Source organism: Talpa europaea, assembly GCF_964194135.1.
Source record: "Talpa europaea genome assembly, chromosome: 12".
In the NCBI taxonomy this organism is placed as follows: Eukaryota; Metazoa; Chordata; class Mammalia; order Eulipotyphla; family Talpidae; genus Talpa; species Talpa europaea.
The window spans coordinates 42026987-42042657 of record NC_140079.1 but is presented as its reverse complement, the minus strand read 5'-3'; the positions used below and the strand labels follow the sequence as shown (position 1 = coordinate 42042657).

Here is a 15671-nt window from a genome sequence, read left to right as displayed (position 1 = left end):
CACTGGGCCTGGAAGCAGAGTCTCATCAAGCACTAAATCTCCCTGTGTCTTGATCTTAGACTTCCCATCCTCCAGAAAGTCAAGAAATCAATTTCTTGTTGTTTATAAGCCACCAGATCTACGGTATTCTCTTATAGCAGCCTGAATGGACTGAGACACCATCCAGTTGAACAAGTCTCCAAGTCCTCACCCAGGGAAGTTGCTTCATCCAGGCTGGTGGTTCCATCTGGGCACATCCATGCAAGTTCATGGAGAGGCAGGGCCCTCCACAGAAAGGCAGGAGGTTCTCATCTCTTAGGTGCGCTTGGATATGGACCCCCACAAGGCCTGGGGTTCAACAGGAACATTTCCGCTCACAAATCCAATATGTAGTTTTGTCACAAGAGAGGTCATTCCAGGTGCCACCCTTATTCATGCTGCCACAGTCCTCCTCATTGGAGTTGTTGGGTTCCTGTGGCTCCCAAAAACTGGATGAAGGAAAAAGTAAGTGGGGGAGAATGAATAAGTGGAGTACAGGGAATTTTCAGATTAGTGAAACAACTATTCTATGTGATACTGCAATAACATATGCGACATCATGCATTGTCAAAATCCATAGAATGTACACTTGGAGTGAACGGTAATGTAAGTGACAGACTTTAGTTAATAATACTGTATCCACATGGGTTCTTCAGTTGTAATAAATGCCCACACTGACGCAAGATGTTAATAAAAGAGGAAGCTGTGTATGGAAGGAGAATAGATATATAGGAAATCTCTATCTTCTGCTCACTTTTTCTTTAAACCTAAAAATAAAGTCTATTACATCAGTGTAAAAAAATAAAAACAGTACAAAACACAACAAAGCAAAAGCAGACAATTATAAATCAGAGACATACTGCAGGGGAGGAGGAGGGAGAGGGATCAGAGAGAGACAGGGAGGAGTACAGGGGACTGAGATGATGGTGCACGGGTGCACTGCTGAAGGAAACTCTATGAGGACTATACCCGAGGGGGTGGGAAGAAACAAATATTGTTTAAAAATTAACAATGTTGTGGGCCTCCCCGGTGGCACAGCTGGTTGAGCGCTGGGCTGCGAAGCTGCCCGCAGCCTCTGCAGTGCTGGTTCAATCCCTGGCCACCGGCGAGGGTCCCAAATGGCGCACAGACCTCTCCTGCTGCGTCTGCTGCTCGCCTCAGCAGTGTATTTCATCAGTCCAGTCCACCTGTTCTGTTCCCCACTCTGGCTCTGGTGAATTCTCTCACCCTCCTGCGCTTCTGACTATACCCAGTGCTTGTATAAATAAATAAATCTTTTTTAAAAAATTAACAATGTTGTAAAAAATAAAAAAAGAATTTAAAAAAAGTCTTACTAATTTCTTTAAACAATATCAGGGGATAAAAAGGAAAAGGATTTTATGATTCTAGTTTCTTCCACCCGAATCATTGCTTCAGTCTCTCAGCAATATCAAAAGATGCTGCATAATCCCCTTCACCCCAGCTGGGTCATCCAAACTCAGCTCTAGCTATCTGTTCATCAGCATATTCCTGGCCCCCCACTCCTAGATTAGTTTCCTGCATCTGGTCAGTTTCTGCCTCTTCTAAGAACCCTTCCTTTACACCAGCAATCCTCCCAACCATCAGGGTATTATAACATCTTAGGTCACCTTCCCTTAAAGCAAAGCCTGATTCAGAGATTCAGGTACCTGGATTTATTAAGGGAGGCTCTCAAAAGAGAGGGAGTGAGCAAAGCAAACAGAGCAGGGAATGAACTTGAACAAGAATGTGGGTTCAGCCTCAGCCTGATCCACAGGGAACTCTGGAGCATAGGAAGCACAAGAGGGTTATCCCATATTGAGACAAGGGGTTCAGGCTTCTCTTAGCCAGTCATCGACTGTGGGCTGACCCCAGAGTGTGGTAACCTAAAGGAGCAGACTTCCATCCAACAAAAAAAAATCTCTCTGGAGAAAGTATTAGTGAGGAGTTAACAGCCAATGCCCCCTGCTGGATGGAGGATGCACCAGCCACCTCATGCCACACAGTCTCTACTCAGAGCTGTGCCTCCTCCTAGGAATCTTAAATTTTAAAAAATCAGATTCTGGGGGCTTCCCTGGTGGCGCAGCGGGTTGAGCACCGCGCTGTGAAGCTGTCCACAGCCTCTGCAGGACGGATTTGATTCCCGGCCAGCCAGGGAGAAACCCACATGGCACAGCAGACCTCTCCTATCTTGCCTGCTGCTCCCCTCAGCAGTGTATTTCGTCAGGCTACCTGTTCTGTTCCCCACTCTGTCTCTGGTGAATACTCTCAACCTCCCGTGAATCTGGCCTGTACCCCAGTTCTCATATAAATAAATAAATACTAGGAAAAAATAGATAAATAAATTAAAAAACCAGATTCCCAGAAAGGAAAGGACACTAATGTCTCTTAAAAAGAACTCCTAGAAGCTGCCATACAACCCAGCAATTCTACTACTAGGGATTTACCCAAAGGACACAAAAACATTGATTCAAAATAACACCTACACACTAACCAGGAAACAACCCAAATGCCCAAAAATAGATGACTGGATCAAGAAGATGTGGTATATGTACACAATGGAATATTATTCAGCAATCAAAAAAGATAAACTCATGTCATTCGCAGCAACGTGGATGGAGCTAGAAGGAATTACGCTCAGTGAAATAAGCCAGAAGGAAAAAGAAAAATATTGGATGGTTTCACTTATAGCAGGAATATAGAGGAGCCAAATAAGACATCAGTGAAAAACAGTAATAACAGTACAAAACACAACAAAGCAAAAATGGACAATTATAAATCAGAGACATCCTGCAGGGGAGGAGGAGGGAGAAGGATGGGAGGAAGGGTGGGAGGAGCACAGGGGCCTGAGGTGATGGTGCACAGGTGAATTGGTGAAGGAAACTATGGAGACTACACCTGAGGGGGTGGGGAGAAGCAAATGTTGTTTAAAAATGAACAATGATGTAAAAAAGAAAAAAAAAGAAGGTGGGGGGAAAGAAAAAAATTTTGAAAAGAACTCCTAGAAACCAATAAGAAAAAGACCAACATCCCGGTATAAAAATACACAAAAATATGAGAATAGATAATTTGCATAAAGATTAATACATTTGGCTATCAAACATATAAAAAGATCCCAATTTCAGTCATTATAAGAGAAATACCAGTTGGTACTACATTGGCTATCTTCTCAGAGCAAGAAGAGTAAGTTGAGAGTGGTACCATTTTAAAATAAAATAATTTCATGTTCTGGCTTAGGTCATAACTTAAAGTGGAATTTAAACCTAAAACATGCTACATTAAGTTTCCATTTTGCCTATAATTAAACCAACAAAGTTCAAAAAGTTTGATGAACATGTGGGGGGAAAGTAATTAAACTGGTAAGAGAATAAATTGGTATAACTGTTAGGGGGAAAAAACATAACCAGTATGGGGAAAGATTTGTAAATATTTATTTAAAATACCAATACATATAACTCATTGAGAAAATGAATTATAATTTCTAAGGGCACAGACTTTGAACCCAGGTAGGTTGGCATTGTCAACTGTTAGACGTATGAACTTCCATGTCTGCTTAAACTCTCTACACCTCAGTTTCCTCATCTTTAAGGTGAAGGGGAAAAACAGTACTTCCACATAGGATTATTAAGAAGATTAAATAAATGGATTAATAAGAAAAGATGATGTGGGTAAATCTGGCGAAAGAGGCCAAACCTATGATGAAGGATAGAATCAGACTTTTAATATGAAATTAATGTAGTAGATAGAATGTTGATTTATAATGATACACACCTGGAACATGTAATATTATGTTGCAATGTTACTTCTATAAAAAATAATGGAGGGCCTCGCTGGTGACCTAGGGGCTAAATCTCAGCACTATGACTACAGTGGCCTGAGCTCAATCCCCCACCAGGGATCTAACCGACATGGCGCAGCAGACCTCTCCTGTTTCACCCACTGCTCCCCTCAGCAGTGTATTTCAGTAGATCCACTTATTCTGCTCCCCACTCTGTCTCTGGTGAATCCCCTCACCCCCCACCCCCGCACCTCTGGCCTACACCCCAGTTCCTCTACATAATAAATAAATAAATCTTCAAAAAATAATAATGGAGCAGCTCTCTTATCCCCCCCATGGCTATGCAGGTGCCTCTTTTTTTCTCCTTTTTCTAATAAACCTATTATTTTACAATGCAATTAATTAATGTATATATGTATGTAGAGTGCAAAAAAATGAGATCCTTTGCATCCTTTTGGCACACCAAAATTTTCTTCTTTCAGTATAAAATTACTAACTCAGAAGGATGTTTGTATCCCTAGGTTCACTGCAGCACTATTCACAGCAGCCAAGAGATAGAAACAACTTAAGTGCCCATAAGAAGATAAATGGAAAAAGAAGATATGCGAGGGGTGAGGGGGTAAATTGTGTGAGCACACTCAATACACATATACACTCTATATATACACATTCAATGGAATACTATTTAGCTATTAAGAAAAATAGATGAAATCTTGCCACTGGCCTCAACATGGATAAACCTGAGGCGATCATGCTAAGGGAAATAAATCAGAGACAGAAACATGGTTTCTGTCATGTGTGGAATATAAGAAGCAGAGCAAAGTAACTAACAAAACACAACAAAAATAACTCAGACTGGGATAGAATAGTGGTTACCAGAGGAGGAGGGGAAGGGATGGGTAGAGGGGATGAATTTGAAAATAGTGAGTGCTATTAGAATTTTGGTGATGGGTGTGGAGTGTGGTACACACATTAACCAAATTGTGAAGGTATACTCCCAAAATTGATGTAGCTTTGTAAATCAATTTTTTTAGTTAGGGGGATAAAATCTTCCTGCAGTCCTGTGGCCATACTTTGTTTCAGTTTTCTTTTTCCCCAACCTTGGCCTAGACATTGATACATTTGGGCAGTTGTATTAAAAGATCAAGATGTTGCAAGAAAGAAAAATTAAAGATCCAGGGAACCCTGTGCCTCCCTGGTCCAACCCAGCCTAGGATTACAGAGAACTGGACAGTTTAGGCTGCTCAAGAACCCACAGGAGCCACGACCCCATTGAGCCCGGCCTACTTGCCTTAATGTGACAGGTGATCCGTCCAGCCACCTCCAGTCCTTTTCCTGGCCCCTGTCACTCAGCCCCAGCCAGTACACCCGTGGAGAGCCGTGAGCCTTGGCCACAAAGTTCTGCAAGTAGAAGCCCCACTCAGTCATCCTCCTACATAAGCCGCTGCTCTGGGCCAAACATTTGGGCTTTGGGCAGCAAGAATAGCCAAGCTATTGATACTTTCTTCCACCACCTGTGAGCTGCCTGGTGCTGCAGTTTCCTGATTTGTAAAATGGAATGACAATAGCAGCTACCTCCTCATAGGGTTATTATGAGGATTCAGTTCACTCGTAAAGCACTCAAAAATATTGTCCTGCTCTCACTAAATACTGTGATATCCTGCCATTTAACATTCTATCACTTAAGGAGCATTGTAACTATTACAACTGATATCTCTGTTTCCCTGGTACTTTTGCCCTAACTTGCTGTGCTCAGCCCCCAGGCAGACAAGGAATTCACTGCTTCAGAAAAATAAGGTAAAAGGGGAAACATAGAAGAAGAATAGGACTTTCTGGATTTTTGTATTTCAAAAATCAGGACTTCAATAAGCACATGAAAATTTGTCATCATTGCTTATTATTAGGAAAGTGCAAATCAAAACCACAACAAGATTTCACCCCACATGGTGAGACTGGCCTGTATCAAAAAGACAACAGTGAGTGTGGGCAAGGGTATGGAGACAAAGGAACCCTCTTCCGCCGTGGCTGGGAGTGTACATTGGTGCAGCCTGTATGGAAAATAGTACTGAGATTACTCGAAATATTGAAAGGAGATCTATCATGTGACCCAGAAATTCCACTTTAGGTCTCCAGCCAAAGAATACGAAATTACTAATTTGAAAAGATATATGCACCACTATATTTATTGCAGCACTATTCACAATATCCGACATGGAGACAAGCTAAGTCCCAACAATTGATGAGTGTGTAAAAATGTACACAAACACACACTCACACACTAGAATACCACTCAACTACAAAAAAAAAGATGAAATCTTGACATTTGCAAGATGGATGGAATTTGACATACTGAGTGAATAAGTCATATGGAAAAACACAGACACCATATGATTTCATTCATATGTGAAATATAAAGAATTAAAGCAAACAACCAAACAAAACAAAAACATACCCTTAGATTCTCACAATGGAAAAAAGGTTACAAGAGGAGCCTGGAGCGCCAAGGACGTGGGGAGGAACAGGTCAAGGGAGTGGGCTGGATGGTAAGGAGACTTGGTGATGGGTGTGATGTGATATACACACTTGGTGAGGGGTGAAGCTGTATTCCCAAAACTTTATACAATGGTTTGAACCTCAATTTACCTCAATTTAAAAAAAAAAAAAAAAGCTCTTGGGAAAAAAATAAAGGACTTTGACCGAAGATAAAAGTTTAGGAAACAGCTCCTCTCCAGGCAAAGTGATCTATGATAGGAAAACCCAGGTGAGGAGTTGCCTAGGATAAGAGTGGAGAGACGGCTAGAAAAAGGACCTGAGGGAAATTCCTGGTGTGGTAGAAACATTCTAAAGTTTGATTGGGTTGACAGTTACCTGGGTGTATACATGCATCAAAAATCACTGACTGTACATTCAGGATCTGAGAGTTTTACTGTATGCAAATCACCCCTCTCTCGCCCAGCTTATTACAAAACCAAGATTCCCTAGAAGGTAGAGAGAAAAGATAGCAATGGGAAAGAAATTGTGACGATCTAGATGTAGTGGGCATAGAAAGTGGGATTCTGCCTCTCATTCCTGGTGAGCCCCAGGTAATGACCAGATGGGTTTGGAGACTAAAAATAGAGGGGACCTGAACCCTGGTTCCTGGTAATGCCCCAGAGAGATGTCAGAGGAAACCAAAAAGAGGAAAGGGCTGCCTGACACATCCAATTAGAGTCCCTTACACCCGAGTATAATGTAGAAGGAGAAGAAATATCTCTTGTGCCCAAGAACAGCAGGAAGGAGAAATAGAGAAACTTCCAGACCCAAGAACCTTGCTGACAGGCTAAAGGAATGATCCCCCCAATCACTGATATCTCCATTATCATATAATCCATGTTAGGGAGAAAATTGAGAACCATAGACCAGTAACTAGAAGAACAGCTAAGATTTAGAGAGCACCTGCTATCTGCCAGATAGCAGCTTGAAAACATGGCTCTCCTCTGTCTTGGCAATCACTGAATCCCCAGGACTTGGAAAAGTGTCTAGCACACTAGTTGGAGGCCAGAAAATACTGGTTAATGAATTAATAATTAAGTAATGTACAGATGATCTTCTTTGTCATTGTGACCCCTAAAGCAAATATTATCACCCCCATTTTGTAGATGAGGAAATTAAGGCAGAGAGGAGTAAAATAACTTGTCCAGTGGACACCAGCTTGAAGCAAAGACATCAAGGATCAGACATGTGCTCTCCCCTACCTTGACCCCACATAAAATGTTCTCATACAGATGAAAAAATGGAGGATCCCAACTGACTAGTATTAAATGTCCCCCCACCCTAGTATAAAATAGCAGGAAATCAAAAGAAAAACAGAATAAGGTGTTTCTTTTTAAGCAAATGAAGTTCTATTCCTTGTGCATCTAAGCTTACGAAGTATGATTGATACCTGCCCCAACTTACATTATTTAATTGAATAATCCCTAAACCTTTCTATGCTAGCTCCTCATACAAATGGTATGTTGAGAAGAATTTTAAAAACAAAGGAGGCATACACGGAAAAATAATAAGATGCAAGACTAAATCAATAATCGTTTCAGGGCCTCCCCGGTGGCGCAGCGGTTGAGCGCTGGGTTGCGAAGCTGCCCGCAGCCTCTGCAGCGCCGGTTCGATCCCCGGCTGCTCCCCAGCCACCGGAGGAGGGTCCCACATGGTGTGCAGACCTCTCCTGCCGCCCGCTGCTCCCCTCAGCAGTGTACTTCGGTCCTTCTGCCTGTTCTGCTCCCTGCTCTGACTCTGGTGAATTCTCTCACCCTCCTGCGCTTCTGACTGTACCCAGTGCTTGTATAAATAAATAAATACATAAATAAATAAATAAATCTTTAAAAAAAATCAATAATCGTTTCAAACATAATGGTCTAAAAAACACCAATTAAAAGTCAAAGATTGTCATTTTAATTTTTTTTAAATAAAACCCATATGCTACCTACAAAAATCCACTTTAAAAATAATGGTGTGTGGGGCCTCCCAGGTGGCGCAGCGGTTCAGTGCTGGGTTGAAAAGCCGGCTGCTCCCCGCCCACTGCTCCCCTCAGCAATGTACTTAGGTCCTTCTACCTGCTCTGCTCCCCGCTCTGGCTCTGGTGAATTCTCTCACCCTCTGGGCTTCTGACTGTACCCAGTGCTTGTATAAATAAATAAACAAATCTTTAAAAAAAAAAAAAATGGTGTGCTAAGGGAGGAAAGCCTATACTATCAAAAACTTAACAAGGATGTAAAACAACAGCATTTCACTAAATAAATAAATAAATGGTAAAATTAATGGTGTAGAAAGGTTAAAAGTAAAAGAATAGGAAAAAGATAAACCACACAAAACTTAATTAAATAGTAGTGTGAGGTTTATGGATTTGAAACCAGCTACCTGAACTCAAGTCCCAACTCTGACCCTTACTGTGAGTGACCACAGGCAAGGTTCTTAGATGAAATGTGCCTCAGTTTCCTTTTCTGTTAAGTACAAATGATATATAGTGTTTGCATATGGTTTTACTAATTAACTCTATAGTATTAAGCCATTCAAGTTATTCGAGAATATTCCACTTCTCCCTTAGATAGACAGGGTGAAACCATTTCCCTAGCACTTTAAAGCACAGGAGTGCCCACATGACTTGCTTTGTAAGTACAAGTGAATGGAAGCTTTAAGATTCCGGTATGATTTGCCTCATGCTTTTACCATTAAGGTATGAAGTACTTTATCTCCTGACTCATACACCAATGTATAGGAATGTTGTGAGGATTATGTTAATGTATAGAAGATGTCTGAAATTCAGCCTGGAGAGAGCAATTATCATATCTCCATATTAGAGAGAAGACAGACCTGGAGAGGAAAAGTAAACGCAATCAGGATTTGAAGTCAAGCAGAGAATACCCTCTTAACCTTGCTGTTGAAAGTTTTAGTGGGCTCCCTGGTGGCCTAGGGGTTAAGTCTCAACACTATCACCACTACAGTTTGATCCCCAGCCAGGGAGTTGACCCACATGGCACAGCAGACCTCTCCTGTCTCACCCGCTGCTCCCCTCACCAGTGTATTTCAGTAGATCCGCCTGTTCTGCTTCCCACTCTGTCGCTGATGAATCCTCTCTCCCCACCCCCACATCTCTGGTCTTCATCCCAGTTCTTCCACACACAAAAATATATTTTTAGAAAGATTCAAAAAAAGTTTTAGTAACTCAAAGGTAATTCCAGTTTCTGTCATTCCAAGCCAGGGAAGACTGTAAAATCCTAGAGGAGAGGCAGATTGACCTTGATGGTTCTTAAGGAAGGGACAGCTCACCTGTTCAGCAAAGCTACTGATGATGACCAAATGAGAGTAATTCTCCTGGCAGAACTTCCGGGCTTCCTCCCATGACTTGGTGACTTGGGAGAAGTAGTAACATTTGCCCTCAAAGGGGAGCCAGCCATCAGGGCAGGTGACCCTGGTACAGCCTGGGGACAAGATAGAATGTTATCAGTGGGCCCCAAAGCCAGGGCCATGAATATGGGGTGCCATGTACAATTGTGCTATGGACTGTTCAACTCTGGGGGCACCATTCAAATAGTTTACATTGAGAATTGCTCCCAGGATTTGAGAGCCAGCTTTATGATGCCCAAGTCCCACTCACCTAATAAATTCTGAAGTTCTGTCAGGGACTGGTTGGTGCCATCTCTTAAATGATCAATGTCCTTCCTCATTCCAGCAAGCCCCTCCATGCCAGTCACTGTCAGCAAGGATGAGCTTGAAGATTAAAGACCCAGAATTCCCACCTAATCACCCACCCACCACTGACTGCAGACAAAGAAAAGCAAAAACTGTGCACCCCTCTGTACCATGTTCTACTGTTAGTGCCCAGAAGCCACATGCTCAGGGCCTACATGGAATCCTAGAGTGACTCAGAAGACTTTTATTTTTGAATTTTTAATGTAATGTAATGTAATAGGTAAAATTAATTCTTTTTTTTTTTTTGTGGGACCCTCGCTGGCAGCCAGGGAACGAACCAGCGCTGCAGAGGCTGCCGGCAGCCTCGCAGCCCAGTGCTCAACCGCTGCACCACCAGGGGAGGCCCTCAAATATTTTTTATTTATCCCAATATATTAAAAATATTATTGCAATATGTAGTCAATATTAAAATTATTATTACTATTATTGAGATATTTTACATTAGTTTTTGCAGCAAGTCTTTGGGTATTTTACATTTACAGCACATCTCAGCCCAGAATGACCCTATTTCAAATGCTCAACAATCACAGTGAGTCATGGTTGCCATACTGGACACAGGAGGTTACACACTCACACACACACACACACACACACATACACATACACTCCACAGGAACAGGGACTGGATCTATAGTTGATGTGTTCACCATTCTAACCACTCACTCCCTAGCCCAGAACCCACACAGTGATGCCTGGTGAAGATGTAGTTAGAGTTAGTCTTGGAGTTGAGTTGAGGATCACATTGATGCTCAATATGCATGGTATGGAGGAATGAATGAAAGCACTCACCATTTGCTCGCCATGCCATCTGCTCAAAGGTTAACATCCTTAGTTCTTCCACTACCTCCTGGTCTATGAAGAAGAGTCCAGCTTGAGCCCTGATCCTCCCAAGCCCTACCCCCAGGGTCTGCCCTTTCCCCATCCTCACCCTACGCACATTTAATCAGGGTCACAACCAGAGCAGTGCAGCCCAGTAACAGTGAAATCACCACCAGCAGACACAAACACATCAGTCTCTCCTCCTGGTAGTACCAGGAGCCTCGGGACTTCTGGTTCAGCCAGGGCACTGGGGTTGCTGGAAGGACAGGGTAGAGAGAGTGACACTGGTGTTTCTAAGAGTGAGCAGTGTTGGGCCTCCCTGGTGGTACAAGGGGTTAAGCACAGCACTGTGAAGCTGTCCACAGCCTCTGTAGCATGAGTTCGATCCCCGGCAGGCCAGGGAGCTACCCACGTGGCACAGCAGACCTCTCCTGACATGCCTGCTGCTCCGCTCAGCAGTGTATTTCAGTGAGTCTGCCTGTTCTGTTGCCCACTCTGTCTCTGATGAATCCTCTCACCCCCCGCTCTTCTGACCTGTACACCAGTTCTTGTATGCATAAATAAATAAATCTTTGGAAAAAAAAAAAAGAGTGAGCAGAGGACAAAGGACTGTGGTCATTACTATATCACCAGATAGAGTCAGCAAGGGACAGCAAGTATGAGGAATCACAGAACATTTTGGAGCACTTAATGTGTGCCAAGTACCGTATTGTGTCTTCATTATCTTATTAGATCTATACCCTTAGGGTGTAGATGTAAATAAGTAAACTAAGGATTCAAGTGAGTCATACATGACTTGAACCCATCTCTGCTCTTAATATCTCTGATGCATTTGTCTTCTACTCCCCAGCAATCCCTGCTCTAGCTGCTCCCATTCCAGAAAGGCTGTGGACCCTTGCATCTGGATACAAAATGTTTCTTGTCCATTATACAAGAAGGAAGTGGGGCCTGAAGAGTGCCCAGCAGACACCCTGGCTCCCAGGGGGTGTGGTCTGCACTCAGGAAGGAGTAGCTTCTAAAATGAGAGGCTTCTCTCAACCAGGGTCTCCGTCTGGATCTATAGGTCTGACTCAAATACTCTGGCCACTATGAGAAGGGAGAGAAGGGCGCATCTAGAGGACATGAGAACTTACTGACAGGGCGTTGCTGAAAGGGAGGATGCTCCAGATCAATGCCTGGGACAGAAGAGAGAGATTCATTCAGAAGCTGCAGAAAGACTGACTTCCAAGATCCAATAACCCCCCACTCATCCCTCCTGCTTTGTTCTCTGGTCAGAATTGGAAGACTGGAAGGAGGAATTCCAGGGGTCCCCTCTCAGCTCCCTAAATGTCTTCTTCAACTGCTTACCCAGCTGAGATGTGCTGATGACAGAGGTGACATTCAGACCTGGAAAGGGTCATAAAGACAATGGTCATGCAGAGCCGGGCTTCAGTCAGGTCAACAGGAAGTTCTCTGTCCTAGGTTCTCACCTGTGCTCTTTGGGGGCTTGCAGGGAAGTGGGGGGTTCTCTATTTTCTTTTCTGAGGAGGGAGAAATGGTTACTCAGGCCCAGAGCAGGGAAAAGCCAGCACTGGGTCTCCTGTACCCCCAGCCCCAGCTCACCTGCCCTCGGAGGCCTTGGTGGAGCCATCGAACCTGGAGAGGAGAAGCTCAGAGTTAGAGGTGGTCTGAGGTGAAACCAGATTCAAGGTCATGATGGAAACAGGATTGAGATTGCAATGAATGATTAGAGGATGGAGATGGGGTCAGATTTAAGAATGAAATTGGGTTAGGAATGGGGACAGGGTTAAGATAGATCATCTAACCATTTGGGATCACCTGGACTTTCCCAGTTTTAAAATGGAAGTCCCACTTTTTGGGAAATATTTCTATTCTGAGCAAACACAGTTGAGTTACAGGATGGGACAGAGTCAAGATTAGGGTTCAGATGATGGTTTAAATTGAGATGAAAATGGGGTTGAAGATTATTTGAAGTTAGTGGTGGAAATGGGTGATTCAGCATATGGTAGGGATGAAAAATTGAGTATATCTGTGTTTGGGCAGGACAAGTTCAGGTTGGGTTGAGTTTGGAAAATGGAAATAAGTCAAGGTTGGACTGTAATTATATTCTGAGGCTTGTAGTTATATTCTAATGGCATTGAGTTTGGAAATGAAAGTGGGGGTGGAGATGGAGATTTGTTTGGAGATGGGAAGAGGCTAAGTTTGGGGAATGGGTAATCCTGAAGATGGAGATGGGGTTGATCGTAGAGTTGGATTTGAGAATCATATTGGGACTGGGCTGGAGTTAGAGATCACTGGTCAAACACAGAGCCAAATTCTTGCCCTACTTCAAGCTGTGCCCCTGGGTGCCCTGGGACCTCCTAGTCTGTCCTCACTCTGGATTCAGAAGTGGGAGACATAGCACTCCATCCCACATCAGGGCCACACTGTCAGCCTCAAGTTCCCCTCTGGGAGTAGACTTGGGGGAATCACCACAATCTCCACTTTTAATTATAATTTTTTCTTGTGATGATGACTTTTAAGATTAACTCTCTTAGTAACTTTCAAATATGTAATACAGTATTATTAATTCAAGTGAACATTCTGTCCATTATATCCCTATGCCATTTATTTTAAGTAGTCTAACATTAATTTTATAGAGGTTCCAGAATGACAAGAGAGAGAGAAAAGGGAAGAAAACTTATTTGAAGAAGTTCCAAAGTTCCATTCAGTTTCTCAAAATTTCCCTAATCTGAGGGGGAAAAAAAAGACATCCTGGAAATCCAGAAAGTTCCAAATGAGATAAACACAAATGAGGCAAACACCAAGACACATTAAAATAAAAGGTAAAAATGGGCCTCCCTGGTGGCACAAGGGGTTAAGTACCTCACTATGAAGCAATTCGCAGCCTCTGCAGCACAAGTTCAATCCCCAGACAGCCAGGTAGCAACCCACATTGCGCAGCAGACCTCTCCTGACTCACCCATGCTCCCCTCAGCAGTGTACTTTGGTCAGTCTGCCTGTTCTGTTTCCCACTCTGTCTCTGGTGAATCCTCTCACACCACCCCCTCCCCCGCATCTCTGGCCTGTACCCCAGCTCTTGTGTGCATAAATAAATAAATCTTTAAAAAATTAAATTAAATTAAAGGTAAGGACAATACCTCCACTTTCATATCCACTTAGACTCTTATTGAGTCCTGGGCCATGCCTAATGACCTAAGAGCAGAGGCAAATCTGGGCCCTAGGTGTGGATGTGAGGAGGTGGGGGGCCAAAATTCCATTCAGTTTCTCAAATGTGAGCAGTCTTACCTCAGGGGATTTGTGACCAACAATTCTTCTTGAGGTTTCTTTTCTTAATGAATTCCTTACCCCTCATGTCACATTCAATGTTCAGTCCTCTGACCACAATCCCCCTACCATTGCAAACAGAGCCCTCAACTTCCCTTTATATTTCCCCATTCTCTGTTTCCTCTACTCTCACACCTAGTCACCCCCGAAGGCTGTGCCCATAACTGCTGGCCCCACTGGACTGAGAGATCCTCAGGGGTACAATATACTGTGCCCTTGGATACTGGTGCCTGGCATGGACTGGGTACACTGGCTGGCTGTGTGCCTACAGTGTCCTGCTAATACGCTCTGGGAGCCCTGCTTTACCCTCTTCACCCACAAGTCACATATCTCTTCAGAAGATATGTGACTCTGAGAAGTCCTCTTACCTGGCTTGGGAGGAAGGTCCTTGTAAGGTGGGGCCGTGTTCTCATAATCATCACCGTCATCATCCTCTCTGACCCCTTCCAGAGGAAAAGCAAGTGAGAGCCCAATCTGCTCCCTCCTCTGTCCCTCAGGCCCTGGTTTCCAGCCCCAGCGTGGGAGTGCTGTAACCTGGGTCCCGCTCACTCCCACTCACTCCCATTCTGGCCCATGCCTAACTAGGGTCATACCTGGCAGTTCCCAAGGCGGAGAATTAGTGTACATTGTGCCCATGGCTTCTGCTGTCTCAGGAGCCTGAGGATGTACAACCAGAGCTTGGTAGCTTCTGGCCCTGTCCTTTGTGCTTAGGTGTTTGGGCATCTCTCACTTCCTTTTTTCTTTAAACGTCAAGAATTTGCAAATCCAACTTGAGGGGATCCCCAGACCCTAGACACACACACACACACACACACACACACACACACACATTTAACTTTCTCCTCAGTATATATTCATGCATAGAAATTGCAACAACAGTCCCTGCATTTGAGTTCTTATAGGGCACCACACCCTGGGTGAAAGGTGAATAAATTCCTTCCTTCATGGAACTTTCCATCAAGACAGGAGAGACAATAAACCAGTAAAGAAATAAGTATTTAACACTATCATTTGTTTTGTTAATTTATTTCTGATAGTGATTAAATATTATTTTTGAAAAATAAAACAGGGCAATGGAGTAGGATGAGGGATAATGTAGAGAAGTGATCAGGAAGGTCTCCTGGAGGTGGTCATTTTTGTAACAAGATCTTAAAGTGGTACATGCTAATTCACATTCCACAGTGAAATGCTAGGACAGTGGTTGAGTTATCCATGGTTGCATAACAAATCATCCCAAAACTTGGAGACTCAGAACAACAATGAGTAGTTGTTATCTCACAGTGACTATTGTTCACAAATTCAAGAACAGCTTGGCTGGATGGTTCTGGTGTGCTGTGTCTCATATGGCAGCAATCAAGATGTTGTCTAGAACATCTGAAGGCCAGGCTGGGGTTAGAGGATTCAAGATGGCACCCTCACATGGTCATTGATAGGAGGAATCTCCAAAGGGCTGACTGAGTGTCCTGACAACATGGTGGAAATCACAATGTCTTTTATGATTTCGCTT

The 15671-nt window shown here is 43.4% G+C and overlaps 1 protein-coding gene across 1 annotated transcript; it reads right to left on the bottom strand.

Moving 5' to 3' along the window:
- Positions 1-334: 334 nt before the first annotated feature.
- CLEC17A (C-type lectin domain containing 17A) lies at positions 335-15637 on the bottom strand (the record flags this gene model as incomplete). The annotated part of the gene is made up of 11 exons (XM_084249985.1): positions 335-467; positions 5085-5194; positions 9596-9747; positions 9924-10019; positions 10808-10870; positions 10956-11093; positions 12185-12223; positions 12307-12357; positions 12440-12472; positions 14533-14698; positions 15584-15637. The coding sequence occupies 11 exons, from the start codon at positions 15635-15637 to the stop codon at positions 335-337; spliced, it is 1035 nt and encodes a 344-aa protein (XP_084106111.1).
- Positions 15638-15671: the final 34 nt, after the last annotated feature.